At 43.5% G+C, this 22884-nt stretch overlaps 1 protein-coding gene across 2 annotated transcripts in view; it reads left to right on the top strand.

Moving 5' to 3' along the window:
- LOC144720650 (E3 ubiquitin-protein ligase MARCHF1-like) overlaps positions 1–22884 on the top strand; it is a 229340-nt gene that overhangs the window by 165477 nt on the left and 40979 nt on the right. Inside the window, exon 1 of one of the 2 annotated variants that reach the window (XM_078597568.1) lies at positions 15148–15362. The exons of the other annotated variant lie outside the window; for it this stretch is intronic. Coding sequence (XP_078453694.1) covers positions 15348–15362 — 15 coding nt within the window. The 5' untranslated portion in view covers positions 15148–15347. Of the gene's footprint in view, positions 1–15147; positions 15363–22884 lie in introns of those variants that run through there. 2 annotated transcript variants of the gene reach the window in all.

The raw sequence follows: 22884 nt of genomic DNA, 5'->3' as shown, positions 1-22884 counted from the left end.
CTTAAAGTCAAAACATCACCCCAATGTTCTAGATAAGAGCCATAATTAGGTAAACCTTGTAGAGCCTAAATGTGTTCGATAAAGCCGCGTTGGGAAAGGGTTTCCTGTACATAAAATAATATGAATGTGATACATATAAAAAAAAATTGTATACGTAAAATTTTCAGATTGTAAACAGAAATTGTCATGAATAAATAAAAACACAGACATACTAATATTGATTTGAAGCTTTCGTGACTGCTGGTTCTTTCGGTAAAGTCACGTAGGTAGAAAAATTAAAATAAATAAAAGAAGACATACTAGAACAGTACATACAGTACCGTATTGTATTAAAATCACTGGCATCTCAGTGATGCATTTCACAAATTAAAATAATGCGCAATTGTTCAGGTCTATGGTATTTGCATTTTGATAAATTGTCCTCTGACCTTTCCTCTCATTTATTCATGACTCCTTTTTCCCTCCCAATATTTCTTTGGGGCCGTCCATAAATGACGTCACGCGATTTTGAACGAAATTTCCCCCCCCCCCCTCGTCACACGGCGTCACAAAAAGTCAGACCCTCCTACAAATATGACGTCGCAAAGCTGTGCCCCCCCTCCCCCCAAAATAAACATGCTTCTAATCGCTTGAAACTATTGTAATGCGTATTTAATGTGCCGCTGCACTCTGATGTTGTAGGAGAAAACATTTATTAAAAAGTATATTTTATTAAGTAGTTGTGTATTTTCATGTGACGTCACATTTCTCACCCCCCCCCCCTCGTCACACATCGTCACAAATGTCTGACCCCCCCCCCCAGGTGCGTGACGTCATTTATGGACGACCCCTAATAACTGTAATGAGTCAGCATTGCCAGCAATGACTTATAATCACCACAGTGGTGATGTCTGCCTCAATGTGTTTATTTTTACCATATCAGTTGTTTAGTATGTTGGCTTAATGTTTGTCTACAGTTAATGATACAGTACATGTATTCGTAACAATGGCGATGAATTCCTAACGTATCAGTCGTTGCATTGTCGGTGAAGCCATTGTCTTGAATGTATAACTGGTGGTGCATGTGCTCGAGTATTACGCTGTGCTACAAACCACACACCTAGGGGGTTGTTTATTGTCTCCTAATTAAACTATAGAGAGTGCGATTTACCCGTGCAGGAGCTTTCTAACGCGGTATTCCCATTCCACTCCTGTCACACACTGCCAGCATGCACGATCCCTACTGAGCCAACAACGTCTTTTAACAGTTCAAAGAAGTGTCACTGAATGCCTCAGGATTGGTGTGCGTTTAACATAATTTTGAGTCCCACGCTCGAAATGCAATGCTTGCTTTTGGAATTGGGCAATACGCCACACGAACAAAGAGTACAAGGATGTATATCATGGGACCTCCTTTGCCAGTACCAAAACATGAGAAGAGATTTTCCTCTTTTTTCTGGCAACAAAACAGGTGTTAAGATGTTAAGACACCAAACTGAAACCTTTACTAGGAATCATGTCTGCATTAACCACACTGCTTGTGGTCAGAATGCAAACAAAAAACATACTCTGATAATATATGCATTGTCTTTGAAACTGATTGATCCACACCAGAGACATCTTTCTTTTGAGCCTAGTCTCAAAACGGTGTTAGACCAGAGGACGCATGTGTTGCAAGCATGTGTTGCAGATCTCATATTATCACTTTGAAGCAAGGTAATTTTCCCGAACAATACGTAATAACAAGCATGCAAGTTCAGAGTAGTCAGGTTGTATAGTCTACGGTGTAGTCTTTGTAAACAACGGTGTCTCGAGACGCAGTGCTATGCGTACACAATCCGCACCAAAGATATTTGTGACCATTTCGCTGATATTTTACTTCATGGCGAAAATACCGTGGGAGCAAGCAAATTTGTTTTTCCAATACAGTGAGAGTCTTCATTTTACAGAATGCAGCAGTCAGTGCACTCACGGCTGCGTCAGTTTGCACCGAGTTGGCATTTCAAATCCCCCGATGCTGCCTGGTAGTTTAGTGGGGGGGGGGGGTTTAGCAAACACACCATCTGCTCTGAATACTGCCATGGTGAGATGGTTAGCACACCGAACTTGCAATCCAGAGTTTGCTGGTTTCGTTCATTCCCGACGCGACGGTTGAAACAATGGTGCAATTTCCGTGAATCACCTCAAGCAATTAACTTGATTGACAAGGAGGTCTTCCTGCCAGCAGGGACATGAGCACACCATTTTTGGGCTGCTTCTTTACCTTTTACCACCTTCACAATCTGCTAGGAAGTAAATATTAAAGAACCTGGTGTCATGCCCCACACCTTAGATCTCAAAGTTATTTTCTACACGAGTAAATTAAAAAAAGATATGTACCCTCGTAGCTATGGTTACCCAGGCCCTTCTTATACAATGGATAACAGATGACAATGGATGATTTATTATTCAGTTAAAATACAACTAAATTTACCTGCTGTGTGGCATATAGGCTTTTTAAGACATCAGCGTGTGTTCCTGCGTTATTTTTGGACACAGCACAATTTCCGCTCTTAATTCAACTTGCCTCTGCCATCCTTGAAAGTGGAACAAGAAAATAAGCAAAATGTACATCTTTCACACAATTTCTGAAGTAGCTATAGATTGAAAGAATGTACAGTCACACCCCCGATTTGCGTAGGGGTTCCGTTCCTGGAAGGTGTGACGAATATCGAAACGACGTAAATCAAAATCATTTTACAGGGTAGGTGGAGGCAAATCGCTGAGACAATGGATATGTGAAAAGACGGGTGATGCTATCAGCGATGTAAGTGTGCGTGGAGGTGACACAAATCAGGCCGTGGTATCAATAACGTGATGACGAATTTATGAAACGACGTAAAGGGGGGGGGGAGACGTAAATCGTGGTATTACCGTCCATGTACGGTAATATGAACTGTGGCATCAATAGAAATTAACAAACAAAAAAGCAGTTTCCCCTGCGGAAAATAGATAATGATGATATATCATATTCGGAACGTAATATGGGAAGGAGCGAGAGTGATGCATTAATAAAATGTTTTACTGGAGTTAGTTTGCTGCTAAACTGCACTGGGTTATATCAGCATGAAAACGTATTTATATGCTTATGAATGGATAGTGATGAGTCTTGATTTGAATTACATTTCCATTTATATCACGGCAAGTTATGGCAATATTTACCTAGCACATTTGGGTTTTTTATTTCAATTTTGTTTTGCAATGTTTACCGTCAGTGTTCGTACATTCTGAAATTGAGTATGCAAGGGATGTGTTCTGAACATCAGGATAGATACAAAATGTAATATAATCTGAAAATATATTTTCTTTAAATCCATAAATGGAAGGGCAAATTATCTCAGTGTAAAATCTCTTCCTAAAACATGGACGGCACATGTGTTTGAAATAGTGTGTGTGTGAGTGACATCTGAACTGGTCCTGGGCCTCATGTAGGTCAAAGTCAGCTTTAAGTGTGCACCTGGTGCAGTGTGTAAAACGTCAACATTAAAAAACAAAGGCAGGCGGGAGTGTCTAAACATTTTGTTGGACACCCTTATGAGTGCGGGCTATCAGGAATTCACCTCAATTTAGCAAAACTGGCTCCACAAATGGTTCCAGGTCTTTGGGTCACAGACCCCAAACTGCGTTGGCCATATTGCATCGCACAAGCTTTGCTCGCGGGCAATGCGGTACCGGTCACACCATCCCCTCTGTGCGCTTATCCCACAACACCTCACATCAGCGGTAAGTGATATCTGAGTCAATCCTGGGCCCTCCTTTACATCCCAGTTAGAATAACCTCCATGACCGGCACAGTGTGGGGGAGGCCTTCATCCAGCAGTGGATTGACACAAATATATACATGAGTTATTGTTATTTATTTTACAGTGGTTCAACTGTACCGATTATTTATTCAATATAGTGTTTAATTCCATTGACTCAGATCCTTATTATCATTTCATTCGAGTAAAAATATGTTGACCTATTTGTAGTTGATGAATACACACGTTTTGTTTTGTTTAGAATGTAAAATGTATGCGTGTTCCAAGTAATAACAATCATTAATTCATGTTCCACTGGAAAGGAGTGTAGTGATTTATGGCTATTAAAAAAACACTGGCATGTCACCAATAACGATTATGATAATATTGCCACAGCGCACAAAAATAATTACAGTTTCCACAGATAATCGTTATTTATACTCTGTCAACAATACCTACCAACGATATAATAAGCAGAATCATGAATTAATGGAATGATGATTATTTATTTCACTTACATATACAGTTATTGAAACATAATGTTGACGTTTCATTTGGTGGAAATATCAAGATAGCATCCACGATTAATTGTATCGATCCACTTTGCATTTTAACGTCAAATAAATATTTGTGGCAGACGTTTGGAATAAGGCACAGTACTCAGAATTCTATTGCCTATGAAAAGGGTAGCCTAGTTAGTCATGTTCTTGGTTCTTTTGGTAAAGTCACGTAGAAGGGAAATAATAAAATAATAAAATTAAACATAATAAGATTCTCACGACGTTTTGGCCACAATGCAAGCAGCCGTCCTCAGGTGTGGCCGAAACGTCGTGAGAATTTTGTGTTTTATTTTTATTATTTTATTATTTCCTTTCTACGTGACTTTACCGAAAGAACCAAGAATATGAATCCCTGCAGTCACGAAAGCTTAAAATCGAAAAAAAATTGTTAGTCATGCTTCACAGATCCACATCACCCCATCGCACAGCCAGATACAGGTATGCATTCGGGATTGCAGGGATATTTCATAAGCTTGTGTTTAAAAGAGCACCCTTCATGATTGTAACATCATGTTCTTCCTCTTATTACGTGGCCGCTCAACATATCTTCATCCAGTATATGTGTTAATGTTAAATAGTAAGCTGCAAAAACGTAAACCTCTCAAAACAAGACATTTTCAACATTTTATTCCGTTTACAGCATCACTCAGTCAAATTTCCTGGAAAGATAATGGTTGAGTCAGTCAATACTAGAGGTGGCACCTCAGTTCAGTTGCATCGGAGTGGAGTGAAATAATGAAGTGCTTAATCAAGCTGTTGAATTGTTAATGGTAGGTTTTTACCCTTTTAACTGGTACAAAACTGACACCTTTATTCAAGGCATCATGTTTGCAATGACCACAGCACAAGTAGTCAATAAAGCAAACAAAAAGAAGCAACTCTGATAAGGATAATAATATGCACTGTCCTTGAAGTTGATTGGCCCACACCCGAGACGGCTTTCTTTAGAGCCTAGTCCCCATTGGTGTAGGGCCAGATGACACCAGAAGGCGTACAACTCAAAAACAGTGCAATATCAGAGTATTGAGAGTTCGGGGTAAACATTTACACTATGAGATCTCTTTTACCAGTGGCAAAATATAATGGTAGGTTTTTACCCTTTTAACTGGTACAAAACTGACACCTTTATTCAAGGCATCATGTTTGCAATGACCACAACACAAGTAGTCAATAAAGCAAACAAAAAGAAGCAACTCTGACAAGGATAATAATATGCACTGTCCTTGAAGTTGAATGGGGACTAGGCTCTAAAGAAAGCCGTCTCGGGTGTGGGCCAATCAACTTCAAGGACAGTGCATATTATTATCCTTATCAGAGTTGCTTCTTTTTGTTTGCTTTATTGACTACTTGTGTTGTGGTCATTGCAAACATGATGCCTTGAATAAAGGTGTCAGTTTTGTACCAGTTAAAAGGGTAAAAACCTACCATTATATTTTGCCACTGGTAAAAGAGATCTCATAGTGTTGAATTGTTATTCATATGTTTAGTTATTCTGTTGTTGTAGTAGTTGTAGTTTGTAACGTAAAAGAACACAATACGCTGTGTATTATCGTGTATTGATTTCGTAATTGGCTTTTCAAAAATATATTGAACTTTTATGGGATTTTATTATTATTATGTTTGCTCCAAATTAACTTTTTGTACACTATTATACATTCATAATCAATACGGAAAATACTCAACTAAAATAATGTTGATTTATTATTCTCCGCGATAGAAAAAAAGACCTGGGAAAGCCAGGGTGAACGTGACAACGATTTAATGCACAACCCATTTTCAAAACGCAGAAACATCCAGGAAGTGTTCTATTTTCAAGTTATTTAACACAGTGAAGGTGATTAAACGTTTTACGTTTAGCCTTCTTAGGATTGATATACGGTTCTTTTTCTGGAAGTCTTTGCTGTTTTTTCCTGGTTTGTTTTGTTTGCGCATAATCACTTTAAGATGTTTCTTGTTCATGTTTTTGTTTGTTGCGGTTGCACCCGATTCAAGAGCCGAATGGCTCACAGGGCTCTACCAAATAAATGAAACTGAAAACTGAAGGTTTCTAAAGGGGCCTTTATGAGTCATGTGGTTATTTTCATCGTTTTCAAACAGACAGAAATTGCGTTGTTACCAGGTCCCAATAGCAGCTGCATTGCATCTTTGACATTCACTATTTTTGAGTTGTGCTCGAATTGAATACTATTTTCCTATGAAAATTTAAGCAAATGCCATATTAATAACTCATAAAGAATGTTTTTTATGCAGCATATTACAGCGAAATACCTTCAATAAATTATTTCAAGTGACGAGCACAGCAATCAATGTTGTACCTTGGCCTTAAGCTCAGTTTGTGCGTTTGCAATATTTTTAGTCTTAAAAAATTAATTAACACGCGGAATCAATTCAAACAATGCCTGCCAGGAGCACTTAAAAACATTTCCATTTGATTTGTTGCAGGATACCCTCAGACAATGAGCCCAGTGAATTATTGACTATTGTAGGCAAAGTGCCGCTCATTTTCATATATTTCAGATGAAGCCAGAACTTGTCACACTGTCCTTCGCATCCTAGTGCCCAACTACGATTTTCACCACCAAATCTCTTCCCCATCACATATTCATGCTTCTTCATAATGTCATTGTCCTATGGGAATCTGTCTCTCCTCTTATTACCTCTCTTCCTCCGCACCCCACCTCAAGCACCACCTGTGAAGACACTCCTCACCCCTGCCATAACTGGGCAAGCCCCTGCATACATTCTCTGTGTCACGTCTGTGATTGTTTTTTACAAAAATCTGCTGAATTTCACGTGACATTGTAAACACATCGTTACCTTTTCTGAGAAAAAAAAACAGATTCCGTACATATCAACTCCATTTGCCTCAGTGTTATGCCAAGTCGCACAAACCTAAGTACTTTTCATCTTCTTGGTTCTTTCGGTAAAGTCACGTAGAATGGAAATAATAAAATAATAAAAATAAAACATAATAAAATAATTCTCACGACGTTTCGGCCACAACGCAAGCAGCCGTCCTAAGGTGAAGAATAGGTCTGTCGAGAAGACAGAGTATGAATGAAACAACCCCAGGCTTGGAGCGTCTATTTAAGCTGGGTTGGAGGGGGAAGAGCGCCTTATTTCCATTCTACGTGACTTTACCGAAAGAACCAGGAAGATGAATCCCTGCAGTCACGAAAGCTTTAAATCGAAATCGAAGTACTTTTATTTAGGTCTACAAGCTTAATTATATTGATGCGTTCCATGATCTTATCTAAAATAATGTTCCAGCTTATTTAGTCACCATTCGATGGACGTGCGAGTGTGTTGTTGTTGGTTTTTTGTGCTGTCCTCCACTCCGTGTTTTTTTAAGGGACTGGTTTTAAATCTATTGCTCCACAGGTGTAGGAATCGACACTGTGTGGACAGAATACAAAACTATCGCGGGTGCTAGATATAACTCTCTCGGCAATGTATTGCCACCAAAGTGAAAAGCAGCACCCTTGAAGGCAGAGCATGAAGAACTCAAATGCTTCCATAGATGTGTAATAACAGCTATAGTGGGTTCACGTGGGGGATTGGCTTGCCGATCCTGCTTGTAGCCAATAAGGGTCGAGATAGGGAGCGTGGGGCCGGCGTGATCACGGCATGTCATCAGGGGTGATTGGCCCAGCCATTGGGGCCCCAGCTAATGGGGATCCGGATAAGAGGCGTGGTCCCGGGAGTGACAGGGAACCATCGAGAACGGTCGAGATTGCCCATAAAGGATTGGCTGGGGGGACCACGTGACGAAGGGATTAAGAGGGAGGAGAGGGGGATGATCGAGAGGAGACGGGGAACTGAACGGGGTGAGAGCCACGCGCGAACGGGGCTCCGGGTGCCACGTGCGCGGTGGGAGTTGTGGGAGTCTGCCGCTCTCCGTTGTCTGCCAGCAACGGAGCGTGTGGGAACAAGTGTACCGTGAAGTGAAAATAAAGAAGACCGATTCCGAATCCGTCTCCGGAGAATTATTACAGATGCATACTTTTTCTTTTTTGTAACAATCGGGAAACGGCTGTGTAAAAAGTTCACCTGATAGCTCTTTTGCCAAGAGATGCCTCCTATGGTTTCATTGCCATCTGCCCTTCGTCATGTTAAAAAAGGCAGCATTGTTAAAGTATACACAGTGTAATACTGGTAGGAACCTCCTGGTTACACCAGCCCACAGGGGATTATTGTGTCCGTCCGTCGTGCAGAGAGGGGCTGGGTGGGGAAGGAGGGGCTGGGTGGGGAGGGGAGGGTGGAGAGGGGCTGGGTGGGGAGGGTGGGGCTGGGTGGGGAGGGTGGGGCTGGGTGGGGGTTGGGAGGGGTAGGGCTGGGTGGGATGGGGCTGTTCACCCCGTGGTGCCCTTATGAAACTCAACGTTTCACCTACTCACGCTGGCTTGTGGCCGCCCTCACAGTCGGGCATATTTGCGGAATACACCACGCCGCCGTTGACCCTGGCCATTGACCGAGCAACCCAACGTTCCTACCAGCTCCCTCCGCAGGAATGTGTTAAATGACTTAACTGTCCAGCTCATATGCAAGATGAAATCGCTCGTAACAATGTAAATGGAATGTAAGTGAAAATGCACCCATGGTTCATATCCAGTGTCAAGTGACCAAAACATAAATAATTAAAGGTAGCATGTTTATTCTGCACGTTAAAATGTGTTTGTTTTCACATTTGATTTTCATGTTAATCCTTCAGAAATTAATTTTATACATTGGAGCTAACTATTAATTCATTGGCCTGCCCTGCACAATTTCTGACACATTGCCCCATTTTATATTTATGCCACTATAATTATCACTATTAACTGGAGGCCTCAAATCCCAGATGTTTATTTCACAATAAATACCCAAGGGGATGAGCTGTATTTTAATAGCCTGCCTCTTAAATCTGATAGAATCACATTTGCTCGCATTTTTCAGAAAAGCAGAAACATCATGGGTGATGATTATTTAAAACAATTCAAAAAGGACTCAATAACATCCCCTGTCATCGCTTGAAGTCACGCAAGCCCTTTTGGACCAACGTGCTTTAACCTTAAACAATGCGAATTCAACCCCGATGAAGCCTTGGATAGCTGAATGGAACTCAAAGGAACTCACAAACACATTGTGAAAGATCCAACGCAGAAGATCCCTGGCTTTGATCCTCCACAAAGTTCATGGTCCACCTTAAATCACATCCGCACAAACCTTGGCAGATGCAGATAACTGATGCACAAATGGAAAATTTTAAATTATCCATTATGCAACTGCGGTGATGCAGAACAGACCATACAACATATAATGATGTCACAATGCCCGATCCACAAATATGAAGGAGACATTACAGCGATTCACTTCGCTGCCCCTGACACGGTTATCTGGCTTGACCAAGTGAATGTGAAATGATAGTTGTTGCTCTACATCTACATCAGCTATACAACTGAAGAAGACTAAAAAGCTAAATAATTAAAACCGTACAAAGTCTATTTATTTAAATCCGCGTGCATGGTGACTCATGTGCGTATTAAAAGCAACACAAGGTCCAGCACTAGTTAACATCTCCTGCGGTAGCACAATGACAATGTCATCTGATATCTACTTGTCGCCGTATTTTAAATGAATATCTACTGTCTCCTTGTGCCCAATAAGAAGAGGCTCGTGCATTTTCGTACATGCGGACAAAGTACTACTCTTCATCATTTGAGCCGTGAACAAAAATCCGATCAACAACATTTTGTTAATTATTTTCTATGTAGTGAAATTGGTCCATCATCACCCCGATCTCAACATTATAAGAGTGTCAGATAAGAATGGGGTTTTCCACACATTTGCAGGATGTCCTCATTTATTGCAAAGGCCCGTGCCATGTGTCGGTGCCATAGCAATGTGAAATGTGTCTCCAGAGCTGCCTCCCACAGTCACCAGGCTATTTCCTGAGTTGAGACATCTTTATCTGGGTATAACTTTGCTTTATTTGAATATTCTTTCAAAACACTTCCGGATTTAGTCTAATAACGTGTGACGCTGTGTTTGCCTAGTTTCAGATTTTTTCGCTTTTTTTATGCCGAATACATATCTTTGGAAAATCATTGAAAGCATTCATGTTCATTTCTTCCTTCTCAATATTTATTTTAGTCACAATGTTAGGATTCCAATGTGCAGGTGGTTAAAATGTGGTGCATTTAAAATATCTTTGCAACAGCAGCCACACAGCTGTGAGATCCAATGCAATTAAAAAATATAATGGGAGGACAATGTAACGTACATTGTCCACACTTTGCGATTTCAATGAATGGTGCTTGCCTAATCTGCAATGCATATTCTGCTTTGCTTGTAGGTATCTATTTAACGTTAATTATTTGCTCTCTACACAGAACCGTGCAGTGTGTATTTTTAGGCTGCATGACCTACTCTCATCTACCAGAATGCAGCGAACATCAGATATATTTTATATTTAACAGGGTCACTTATTTCATGCAGAATGAAATACACCATCTTATATTTTGTTGATTAAAGCATATATTTTGTTAATATCTCAATATATCTGCTGCTACATACACACGGTTGCTTGCATTTTATATATTTGTCATGCAGCCATTGTATTTGTGTGCTGAGCGCAAAGGCTTATTTACCTGCCCTGGAGAGTCTGTGTCGGTTAGCAGAGAGCGTGGAGGACAAGTTCATCAAGATACCATGACACTGGCAGAGTATTGGGCCCAAGTCCCTTTAATAGTGAGAGACTCCCTTTGCCTAATTTACTGAACAATGTATAGCTCATGTTGCAAGCTCATGTGTCTATCCACTCCTGTAGTATAGTAACAATTTGCAGCGTTTATCAGTCCGCTGCTGGATGATTTCCTCCCCACAGCTTGTCGGTAATGGGAATTTGGTTGACCATATTTTACCATGCTGATCAATGCTGAATGGTTAAGGATAACCCAGGATTATTTCAGATACCACGCATCACTGATGTTTCGCCGTGGCTGGGAATCTAACTCAGCTGCCGGGTGGATGTCTCCAGTTCCCACCTACAGGATCGCCCTGTTGTTGAAGTAGCTTAGCTGGGAAATCTGTAACGTTTTCTCAGGACATTCAAAGTCGCAGAGATTGTCAGTTAAGTAATAATCCACCACTCAATATAATCCATTTTTATTTCGTTCTCCCCCCTTTCCTGGTATTATGACAAAAAACATTTTCAATGATATATCCAGACTTTTATGTACCTAAAAGATGACAACCATATGGATAGTGAAGTACTGTACGCTAACCACTGCGCCACAGCCATCCGCTTTCAGCATATGAATGTAGAATATGTATTATATATATTCTAATATAACATTTTGTGATTTTTTTTTGGTTTAGGTCTGGGATTACTTTCCAATTAGGCAATTCTGTTAGCGTGCTTAAATTTACCGTCCTTGCTTTCTTGTGTTAACCGCTGAGGATCGTGGCGGGTTTCCTTTCTGTTGCTCTATGCCCCCTGTACCGTTCCCATTCTGCTGCAATTTGCACTGATGCCGACATTATTGAGGGCGATATCGGCACGTGAAATAAAGGTTGATTGTTTAGTAGTTTATCACAGACAAAACATTATTAAAGTCTCTGTGACGAGGGCACATTTATTTGAGCCCACAAAATAAATCCCGGTACTGATCTGTTGGCCACCCTGTGTGCTCAAAGTCATTGGGGATTTATTGGTTTAAAAACCAGAATCATATCTCGCCATTGTATGGCAGAGGGAGGGTGGCTAGAAGGCATCTAAATCACACTGCAACCAACACGACTACAATTAGCCATGCTGGAAATAATAAAATTACTATTGTCGGTCTTGCCGGATAACTTCCTCCACAGCTACACATGCACTGGATTCGTAATTTGAAATTTTCCATTCATGACACCAAAAAAGCTTTAGGGATTTTCATTGCTGCCCTTGTTGCCAATTTGGTAACGTCCATAGCTAGGTGACTTAACACAAATGCCACGCGTATTGCATGCTCTGCCAAAAGATGCACATGCATGCAAAAGAGGAAAGCTTAGCAGTTTATAAATGTCTGTATATGGCAGCAGTGAACCGTATTTGGCAATTGTGTTTCTTCTTGTGTATTTTTGGAAACAAATCATGGTCACATAATAGTGACAAGGGGCAGCCAAAAGACTAGTAGACTAATTTTTATGACGTCCTTTTCCTATGTCATGTGTCAACATCCACAAACCCTAAACAACAGCGTTTTTATCCCAGCATTTGTGCCAGGTTTTTTTTTAAACAAGCTATTGTTCACCAACCATTTTTATTTTTTATCAAAGGCTTGAAAATAATAGGAAAATGCCTGTCTGGCATAACATTACTTCACGCGAGAGTGGTCTTACAATAATATGCATAGTATGTGTGTATGTGTTTTTTTTTAATAGATGAATTGTTTATAAATTTCGTTATTCACTATCGCTGTCTGCACATTTGAGTTGGGATACACGCCCCGGATGGAGGGTGGGGGCAGGGTAGGGGGGGGGTGTGACGTCAGCACGCACGAACCCTGCTCCACGTGGGATAGTGCGAGGCGATGTCACCACGCGCACTTTTCCCAGCCAGCCAGCAAAACTTGTGTAATTGATTGCTTGTGTTGCAACCGAAACGTCGTGAGAATTTGTTTTATTTTTATAATTATATTATTTCCCTTCTACGTGACTTTACCGAAAGAACCAAGAATATTGCGTTTTTGTTGTTTGTTAAATACAGTACTATAGTACTAGAAGCTTGTGATGGCAGGTTTCAAAAGAATGTGATGATGGTTCACTCGCTTGCAAAATGAGAACGGTGCGTGTCAGGTAAACGCACTGCAGGTCAGAAATTGTTTTGACTCGTTAATGGAAATAAATACACAATAGTGAGTAGGCATTGAGATGTTTCCATTGTCGGAGTATTGACATTGTTTCATGTGTATTTGTTTATTTATATACGTGCCTTGCGTGCACGTATTGTGAACGAACATGTAGATTATACGTTTATATTATACACGTGCGCATACGACATGCACATCGTGTGTCACAGACAAAGATCCCCCCGTGTAGCCTAACAGACTGTAGGGGGCAAGTGCTGTTAGCGAGCAGCACCTATGAAGGCCGGCACGGCGCACGAGTGAGTGGGTGGCCAGCACCACGCCCGGCCGCCTTTGTCTCCCTAGTACACCAGGTACTCATTTGAGGCCGAGTCGACCTAGGGGGGAGGCCCAGGAACCGGTGTTGTGACCGCTGTCCACTGACGGCGCCACACGGCGACTAAGCGGCGTGTTTACATCTCAGCCACACACGACAATCGTCAGCTAAGCCCGAGCGGGCGAGCGGGTGGGTGTCATCAGACCGGGTGGGGTGTGGGGGATGTGTGTGTGGTGTGTGTGGGGTGTGTGGGGTGGTGTGTGTGGGGGTGTGTGTGGGGTGTGGGGGGGTGGTGTGGGGGGGGGGTGTGTGTGGGGTGTGTGTGTGGTGTGTGTGGTGAGGGGTGTGTGTGTGGGGTGTGTGGGGGGGGGGGTGTGTGGTGTGTGTGGGGTGTGTGTGTGTGGGGTGTGTGTGTGGGGTGTGTGTGTGTGTGGTGTGTGTGGGGTGTGTGGGGTGGGTGTGTGGTGTGTGTGGGGTGTGTGGGGGGGTGTGTGGGGTGTGTGGGGGGAGGTGTGTGGTGTGTGTGGGGTGTGTGGGGTGGTGTGTGTGGGGGTGTGTGTGGGGTGTGGGGGGTGGTGTGGGGGGGGGTGTGTGTGGGGTGTGTGTGTGGTGTGTGTGGTGAGGGGTGTGTGTGTGGGGTGTGTGGGGGGGGGGTGTGGTGTGTGTGGGGTGTGTGTGTGTGTGGTGTGTGTGGGGTGTGTGGGGTGGGTGTGTGGGGTGTGTGGGGTGTGTGGGGGGGTGTGTGGTGTGTGTGGGGTGTGTGGGGTGTGGGGGGTGGTGTGGGGGGGGGGGGGTGTGTGTGGGGTGTGTGTGTGGTGTGTGTGGTGAGGGGTGTTTGTGTGGGGTGTGTGGGGGGTGTGTGTAGTGTGTGGGGTGTGTGTGTGTGTGGGGTGTGTGTGTGTGTGGGGTGTGTGTGTGTGGGGTGTGTGTGTGTGTGGTGTGTGTGGGGTGTGTGGGGTGGGTGTGGGGTGTGTGGTGTGTGGGGTGTGTGTGGTGTGTGTGTGGGGTGGGTGTGGGGGGGGGTGTGTGTGTGTGGGGTGTGTGTGTGGTGTGTGTGGTGAGGGGTGTGTGTGTGGGGTGTGTGGGGGGGTGTGTGTGTGGGGTGTGTGTGTGTGGGGTGTGTGGGGGGGTGTGTGTAGTGTGTGGGGTGTGTGGGGTGTGTGTGGGGGGGGGTGTGTGTGGTGTGTGTGTGGGGTGTGTGTGGGGGGGGTGTGTGTGTGGGGTGCGTGTGTGGTGTGTGTGGTGAGGTGTGTGTGTGTGGGGTGTGTGTGTGGGGTGTGTGTGTGGTGAGTATGTGTGGGGTGTGTGTGTGGGGTGTGTGTGTGTGTGTGTGGGGGTGTGTGTGTGTGTGTGGTGTGTGTGGTGTGTGTGTGTGTGTGGTGTGTGTGGTGTGTGTGTGTGGGGGTGTGTGTGTGGGGGGGTGTGTGTGTGTGGTGTGTGTGTGTGGTGTGTGTGTGTGGGGGTGTGTGTGTGGGGGGGTGTGTGAGGAGGGAGGGGGGGGTAGCTGAGCCGAGCAGCACCGACGACGACGCTGCTGCTGCTGCCCGCTCGCTCCCAGTGACGTCACCGGGCAGAACAAAAGACTCGGCGAGCAGCTCGGGCTGCAGCAGTCGCAGCTGGGTTGGTGGTGCTGCTGCTGGTGGTGGTGGTTGTGGTGGTGGTGGTGTCTGAGCCGAGCAGACGGAGGGGGGTGGTGGGGGGTGGTGGTGGTGGTGTTCGAGAGCGCATGTCGCAATCGATCACCCCACGGGCTGCTGCTGCTCTAGCGGGCGTCCGAGTTGTGGTGTGGAGGATGTAGAGTTGTAGTAGTGTCAGAGAGGAGTCGTGGTGTAGAGGATGCTACTTCGGGTGACACGAGGACGCGTCCCTAAGGCAGCGAACGATGCTCGGGGCCGAGGTGAGGAACGCGGCCGCGGACCGACTCGGCGAGAGTTTGAATGGGTGGGATGCCGGTGGTGGTGGTGGTTGTGGTGGTGGTGCAAGTGTTGTGGTTGCCGGTGGTTGTGATGCCGGTGGTTGTGGTGGTGCAGGTGCTGTTGGTGATGCTAGTGCTGGTGGTGCTGATGGTGGTGGTGCTGGTGGTGATAGTGCTGGTGGTGATAGTGCTGGTGGTGGTGGTGCTGGAGGTGGTGCTGGTAGTGTTGGTGGTGCTGGTGGTGCTAATGGTGGTGGTGCTGATGGTAGTGGTGCTAGTGCTGGTGGTGCTAGTGCTGATGGTGGTGCTGATGGTGGTGGCGCTGGTAGTGCTGGTGATGCTGATGGTGGTGGTGCTGGTGGTGGTGGCGCTGCTGGTGGTGGCGCTGCTGGTCGTGATGGTGGTGGTAGTGCTGGTGGTAGTGCTGGTGGTGGTGCTGGTGCTGCTGGTGATGGCGCTGCTGGTAGTGATGGTGGTGGTGCTGGTGGTGATAGTGCTGGAGGTGGAGGTGGTGGTGGTAGTGCTGGTGGTGGCGCTGCTGGTGGTGGTGATGGTGCTGGTGATGGTGGTGATGGTGCTGGTGATGGTGATAGTGCTGGTGGTGGTGGTGGTGCTTGATGGTGGTGCTGGAGGTGGTGCTGATGGTGGTGGTGCTGGTGCTAGTGGTGGTGGTAGTGCTGGTGGTGATGGCGCTGCTGGTAGTGATGGTGGTGGTGCTGGTGCTAGTGGTGGTGGTAGTGCTGGTGGTGCTGGTGGTGGTGCTGCACCGTGGCTTTGTTTACAGGGGTTGTCTTGGCCGCTCTGCGTGGTTTTGCCTTCTCCCTACGCAGTCGTCAATGAGCTGAAATCATTTGTAAGCCTTGGCTGCGACTACGACTACTTGTGGCAGCGTCATCAATAATGTATTCTTTATTAAAATATACATTGTGAGACCGATGCGGTTATTTTATACAAGAGAGGCATCAAAAAAGCATAATTTGATCACATAGTACTATATTGCATTATGATTGGTATTATACATTATTTCATATTTTATTGTGAATGCAGTTACATGTATAACATGTTATCCTCACACTAAATCAATAAGAGTATTATAGCGTGGCTATTTTGTGGCTTACCGATTCTGAAATGTTTAAATTTGCAATGTGAACTGAATTCTGAAGTTACACGTGAAGCTGTTTATGTTTGTACTGACTCTACACTGGTAGGTAGTTGTCGTACAGGCTGTTGTATCATGTCGGGACACGAGAAGGATTCATGTTGCAATTACAACAGCGCTATACCGTATATCCTGCAAATATTTCATATTCAGAACTCTATTTGGCATACGTCCTTGCCAAAAAAAGATACGGTCAAGTTCCTTTACACACACACTACTCATCCTCTTACTATTCATTGTGAAATATGATGTGAAAAAACATGGTGTATGTATGTTACTTAATGTGCATACTTCTCTTATATACAGGATATAGCCAGTTTGCAATCGTCTCGATTCCCACATAAAAATGAACCCTTTAGCCACATTGGGGAATTACGAGATTGCTGTGAAATAATCGTTTTCAACAAGTGTATAACCATTACGTTTCATTACCCATTAGACTACTAGCCGGCATCTCGTACATTAAACGTATCTGTAAGAACAGACATTGTTCAAATGAACATAAACCGTGCTTGTGTGGCTCCACAGTTACGTCGGTCTAAATCCCCTCTCTGCGAATTAGCCTCGTACGACCCTCCCATGGATGACTAAGGTGTGAACATATCGTCTCCACACACACAGTACTTTACAAATTATAATCGGACTTCTTCCCCAAATTGGGAACCTTGGTTCAACTGCTCCGGATGCAGAGCCACAAGACCTTTATCATCCGCTCCGGACAGGCGGTTAGTAGTATTACATATTGCGTAAGTGGCTGAAATTCAATATTCTCTGAGATAATTGCATCCGATATACGTGTGTGTGTGTGCGTGTGGGCTGACAAAAACTCCACGTTACCAAGGAACCATAACTGCTGCTGCCTTACTCCCTCTGATTATGACCCGCTATTGACATTCAGGGCATCTGTATTTATTCCTCCCCAAAAAGTCACAAAGCCCCTGGCTTTGATGTTGCGCGTGGCGGGAGAGTGCTTCGACAACGTCCCGAGTGCCTTCGACAGCTTCTGAAGTAGCGAAGGTTGCAAGGGAGATGCCAACCGAAGGGAAGAGCAGCAGGGGGTGGTCGTGTTGCTCGTCCATCAGCGAGCTGGGACAGCCACTTGAAACCAGAGGCGATGTCATCAGCACCAGCGGGTTCTGTGAACATGCCCCTGGCTGGGTTTTGCGTTCCTAGAAGAAACAAGGTGGGGAGGGGGAGAGGAGGGAGGGGGGGTGGGTGCCAGGTGCATTTACACAACAAAAAATGGTGAGGACAATTTGATCACGTGAAAGCCGGGCAGGGAAGGCTTAAGAGTGGGGGGAGGCTAGGCATGATGTGGGAGCTGCATACACCTGTCCCCCGCTAGGGCCAGGCACAATGATGATGTAACTGTAACAAAATATGCCGCTGTGCTGAGTAAATAGGCGCAGCAAGACGACGTCGGATGGAGTTGTGCTTGAGTGTCGACGTTTCACTGCCCAGCAATAAATGGCAGATGCAGTGCGGGTTCAAAATCACTGTTTTTATGGGTGGGTGGTGGGGGGGGGGTTACAGTGTCTGTATTATTAAATCGAGTTTTGCCTTCAGTCCTCGTGTCCCAGTAATTTCTATAGGGAATTGCCAAAGGCAAAACATGCATTAACACCAAGAATGTCACTTCATTAGTGGCAAAGAATAGGCCATTAATATGCAGGGTCTCATTGTTTAATTAGTACTCCAGTAATAATACTCCAAACGTAGGTGTGGGTACCTTAGAGATTGTCAATAAGCTGTTAAATAAATAACATAAATCAATATGAATTCATCCTTATTTAATTGGCTGGACGGTATGCAATGTTACAACTTCGGAAGGTACTTGCGGTGTATAACATGCTCTCATATTATCGCCGTGAAGGTCAGGATGGGACTAAATTATGTCTGAAGCCAGAAGGCACATTTTTCCAATAATGTTAATGTGTTCTCTTTGGTTCTTTCGGTAAAGTCACGTAGGTGAAAATAAATTGTATTTATGAAAAAAAAAAATTTAAAAATAAAAAATAAAATAAAACTATTTTTATTTATTAAAATACAAATATTTTTTTTTTTCACCTACGTGACTTTACCGAAAGAACCAAAGAATATGGATTCTTGCAGTCACGAAAACTTCAAATCTAGAATGTGTCTTTGTTTTGATGGGAGAGGGGACATAGAGTATTTAGCAAGGTGAGTAACCAGACGGAGAAATAAAATAAATAAAAGTGGTGTGCAGCCCAGACAAGAGGTAACCTCTGACACAATCTCTCCTTGGCCTTTGACATAAAGGGACATAATGAGCTAAGCTACTCTTTTTTTCTTTTCACCCGATCAACAAGCAGCACCTTGAAATGTAAAATGATGAATTGGGTTCCAATTCTCAGTGTGTCATAAAATATGTAAGTGTACCTCCACTTATTTTAGAACATGACAAGGGCAATGATCTCTTATACAGAAAATGGTGCATTGTACAATTAGCGTGTCACATCTGTCGTCAGATGTTTAAATAAAACCTTTGCACATCTGCCAGCGGCTGTGCTCATCATCAGGTGCGCAATCGCACACAATCCCGTTTGTAATGTATGAGCCTTGGGATAAGACGCCACACGCAGAGTGTAAATGCCTTAATGCCATTTCCTGCGTGAGAATAAGGTTGCGTAGTCCACCATTATTTACACGTCGCAAGTTATTCTCTGACATTTGTCGTGCTAGACACGTTGTTGTGAGCACGGGGGCACCAGCTCAGTTTCTGAACACTGGTGGCATGTTTCTTATACCAGAAAAGAGAATTACTTGTGTGTGTGTGCATATATACATTGCATGGATACTGACAATACAGCAAAGCCACATGTTTAAAAGTACAGCGTGTTCCTTACACAGGTGTGAGATTTCAAAAAAATCCTCAATGTATTATTCCCCATGCATGTTTCTCAGGGTCACCAAGATATATCTGTTGGTGACATTTATTGCTTTGTTAGGCAAGCAATGCAACAACTGCTGAACTAACAAAGCCAGGTTTCAAGGAAACTGTGATGGAAAGTTAGCTATCATTGACAGGCGTGAATACAAATGTGATTTTGCAAGTGAAAAAGTGCCGTTGTTTCACCTCGTCAAATATTTTAGCTTCTTTTCCAGACTCTGAGCATATGCATTCCAGTTAACATAACTTTAACTTCTGATGGCACACAACTAAACTTGCAGCAATGCAGGCGTTGCTTGAAGCTTGTTTGCATGAAAATATTTAGAAAAAATCATGGGCCTACACCTCTCCTATTGGCCACCACATTTATGGTGTCAAGTATCATTCCCTACTCTTCATTTACATTGATCCCATCAATGCTTCTGGCCTCGAAGATTTCCGAGTGCACCGCCACCTTGTAGCAGTGGTTCTGGGTCGAGGGCCTTTCCTTGAATGCTTTACATATCCAAAGCTGACCTGATCGGCCCCAGACCGCGACTCGCCACGATCACCAAACTTCCTTCTCGAGCAGTGTTTCTCAAATGTTTTTGGCCCGCGGGCCACTCAGCCGATGCAAACATTTACGAGGACCACCTAGCCCTCCCACCCCTGGTGACAAAAAGCATTCACTTTTTTCTAAATACCAGTAAATATAAAATTATTCATTTTACCGGAACATGAAAAATGTTTTTAATGCAGCTATAAGTTTTTTTTTAGAGTGGCCTTTAGACCTTAGGGTTAGCGTAGTTTAATCATGGTTGTTTACATTACTACATTTTAAAAATAAAATATGGTAAATAAAATATAAATCGATGTCCGAAACAAAAGGTCATATTTCCGGATCGGCCTGCATTTGCATCACAGCCCACGGACCACCTGGAGGACCGTCGTGGACCACTGGTAGTGTGGGAACCACGCTTTGAGAAGCAATGTTCTAGAATCTTAACGGCTGGCTCCACTTTTCATTGCTCTACGACCGCATCAAGTTCCACGGCGTCACTTTCGATTCCACCTCATCCTCCAACAGCCACACCAACCACATCATTGCATCTTCCAGCTACCACCCCAGGAGCCTCCGTCACTGAGGTCCCCTCGTCACCACTGAAAAAAACCCAACACCCTCACCTGCAGCATAGTTGGCTGTCACCTCAGCTATTGCAACTCTGTCCTTGTTCAGTCATTGTCAAGTAACCTCAAGTAACTCTAATGGTTGCACAGCAATAAATTTGGTGAAAGGCAGCTGAGACAGCCATGTAGAAAAGCCCTCTGAAGGGAAATTACAACAATACATTCTATTCACTGAATACCAGTCACCTATTTTTTGCTAAATGTTTCCCCCTGTTGACATTTGGTACCACAAACAATGCGTGTGTATTCCACACAGAAACCGTATGCCAGAGAGCGATGATTTTACTTTCCTTGAGTCTGATTGGAAAACACCGTAAAAATGTCAAATGGCAGCTCATTAAGGTTATCCTGCACCTAACAAGATGACGAAAAGGACATCAGGCTCTGTCACTCGGCAACCAGTGATGTCACGGCTAGTAAATTCCCATAGGGCTATCAGATTTGGCTGAATGAACCAAAGGCCAGATCAAAATGAAAATTCTGCCTATGTGCAACATAACTAGAGTTTTGATGTCCAGAACACTGTATCATGCAATAACCACAACGAGGCAGGCTATTTTGTTAATTATAATTCCAAAGCATGTGGGATTATAATGGATTGTCTGATGGATCCCACAATTTAAAACAATTGAAAAGGCATTAAAATATGGAGATCAAATAAAGCATTGCAGGTTACTACATTTGAAATATAGTGTATGACTACAAAACGCAAATACTCTATGACCTTTACCATAGGTCATGCACATATGCAATACAATTAGGGGTTCTATGTGAATAAATGGCAATACAATCATTGCAGAATAGTATTCCACTACCTTTAAGCCCAATATGTACCTGGAATGACTACATGAATGGGGGAAATAATATGGGCCTGTTCACATGCTACAATATTTTCAAATGCACCATTTTCCCCTGACAAAGGGTGACACGTGGGCATTTACCTCAAACATTTTTCACCCCATTCACTCCACTCGCCTAAAGGTGTCCAGGCCTCGGCGTGAAACGTGGGGGCAAAGGTGACAGATATTACGCTTTTATTTTCTGTGTCACCACGTGGTAAGGATGGTCAAGACTTTTTTTAAAGCTCTTTCTTTGCTTTCTGGATAGGTCACCGTTGTCATTGTCGGCATCATCTTATTTTATATTGGAGATGAAGTGATGATATTAGCCCATGTGCAGGAGGAGCAGGTGGATTGTTGCATTGTGAGACCTTGCGGGATAGCAACAACCTGGGTAGGATTTCATCCAGCAGTGGACAGATCATGGCTGATGATGATACGGTAATATATTTTTTAAAATAATGGTCATGCATAACAACATAACCCAAGATCACCAACATGCGGATTTCCAAACTGAAATCGAAAAGGGTTTCATTATAACCAGGCCAAATCACAAGGTCGAAACAGTAGTCGGCTGCTAATATTTCAGTTCTTCACCTGAGGACGGCTGCTTGCGTTGTGGCCGAAACGTCGTGAGAATTATTTTATTATGTTTTATTTTTATTATTTTATTATTTCCCTTCTACGTGACTTTACCGAATGAACCAAGAAGATGAATCCCTGCAGTCACGAAAGCTTTAAATCGAAATTTAATATTTCAGTAGTTAATTGGATTTCAGTCCTTTGTAAATCCACTGCGAGATGAAGGTCTATGATGAGCCAGTCATGGGGGTTGTTTGACCATACTCCATGTTGGTCGTCGGTGCCAATTGGTGAAGGGGAAGGCAGGATCGATTCAAATATAAGTATTCACTAATGTTAGCCATGGCTGTGAATCCAACTCGGTGCATAAACCACTGTGCCACTGCTCCAGGTGCTCTCTTAAATAAGACCGGATTGGTTTCTGAAAATAACACAATCGAGACTGAATCTTGTCTACTTATTTGGTGAATAATTCACCTTCCACGAAACAATCTTACCTATAAAAGCACTTACATTGCAGAATTAGTATAAAAACAAATGGAATATTTATATATTCACACCACAAAGATATGGCTCCAGTAAGTGAATCAACCTGATTCACCTGCTGTGTAAATTAGCCGAGCTTAAAATGAAAACGTGTAAGCTGAGGTTTCCCTGTAGCTGGTGTGGGATAGTTTGTGCGACAACACTTGACGTTGCTGTAGCTGACGCAAACCTTTTTTGAAAACAGCTATAAATATTATTCATAAGCGTATAAAGATGTTGACATTTAAATATAGTACAGTGCATTTTTGTTTAATTTCGTTTTGTTACAAAGGTTGGCAACCAATGAAGGTATTTTGGATA

The sequence above is a fragment of the Lampetra planeri genome, chromosome 9 (assembly GCF_965212315.1).
Source record: "Lampetra planeri chromosome 9, kcLamPlan1.2.h2, whole genome shotgun sequence".
Lineage (NCBI taxonomy): Eukaryota > Metazoa > Chordata > Hyperoartia > Petromyzontiformes > Petromyzontidae > Lampetra > Lampetra planeri.
The sequence above is the reverse complement of the archived record's forward strand: the minus strand, read 5'-3'. Positions and strand labels throughout refer to the sequence as shown.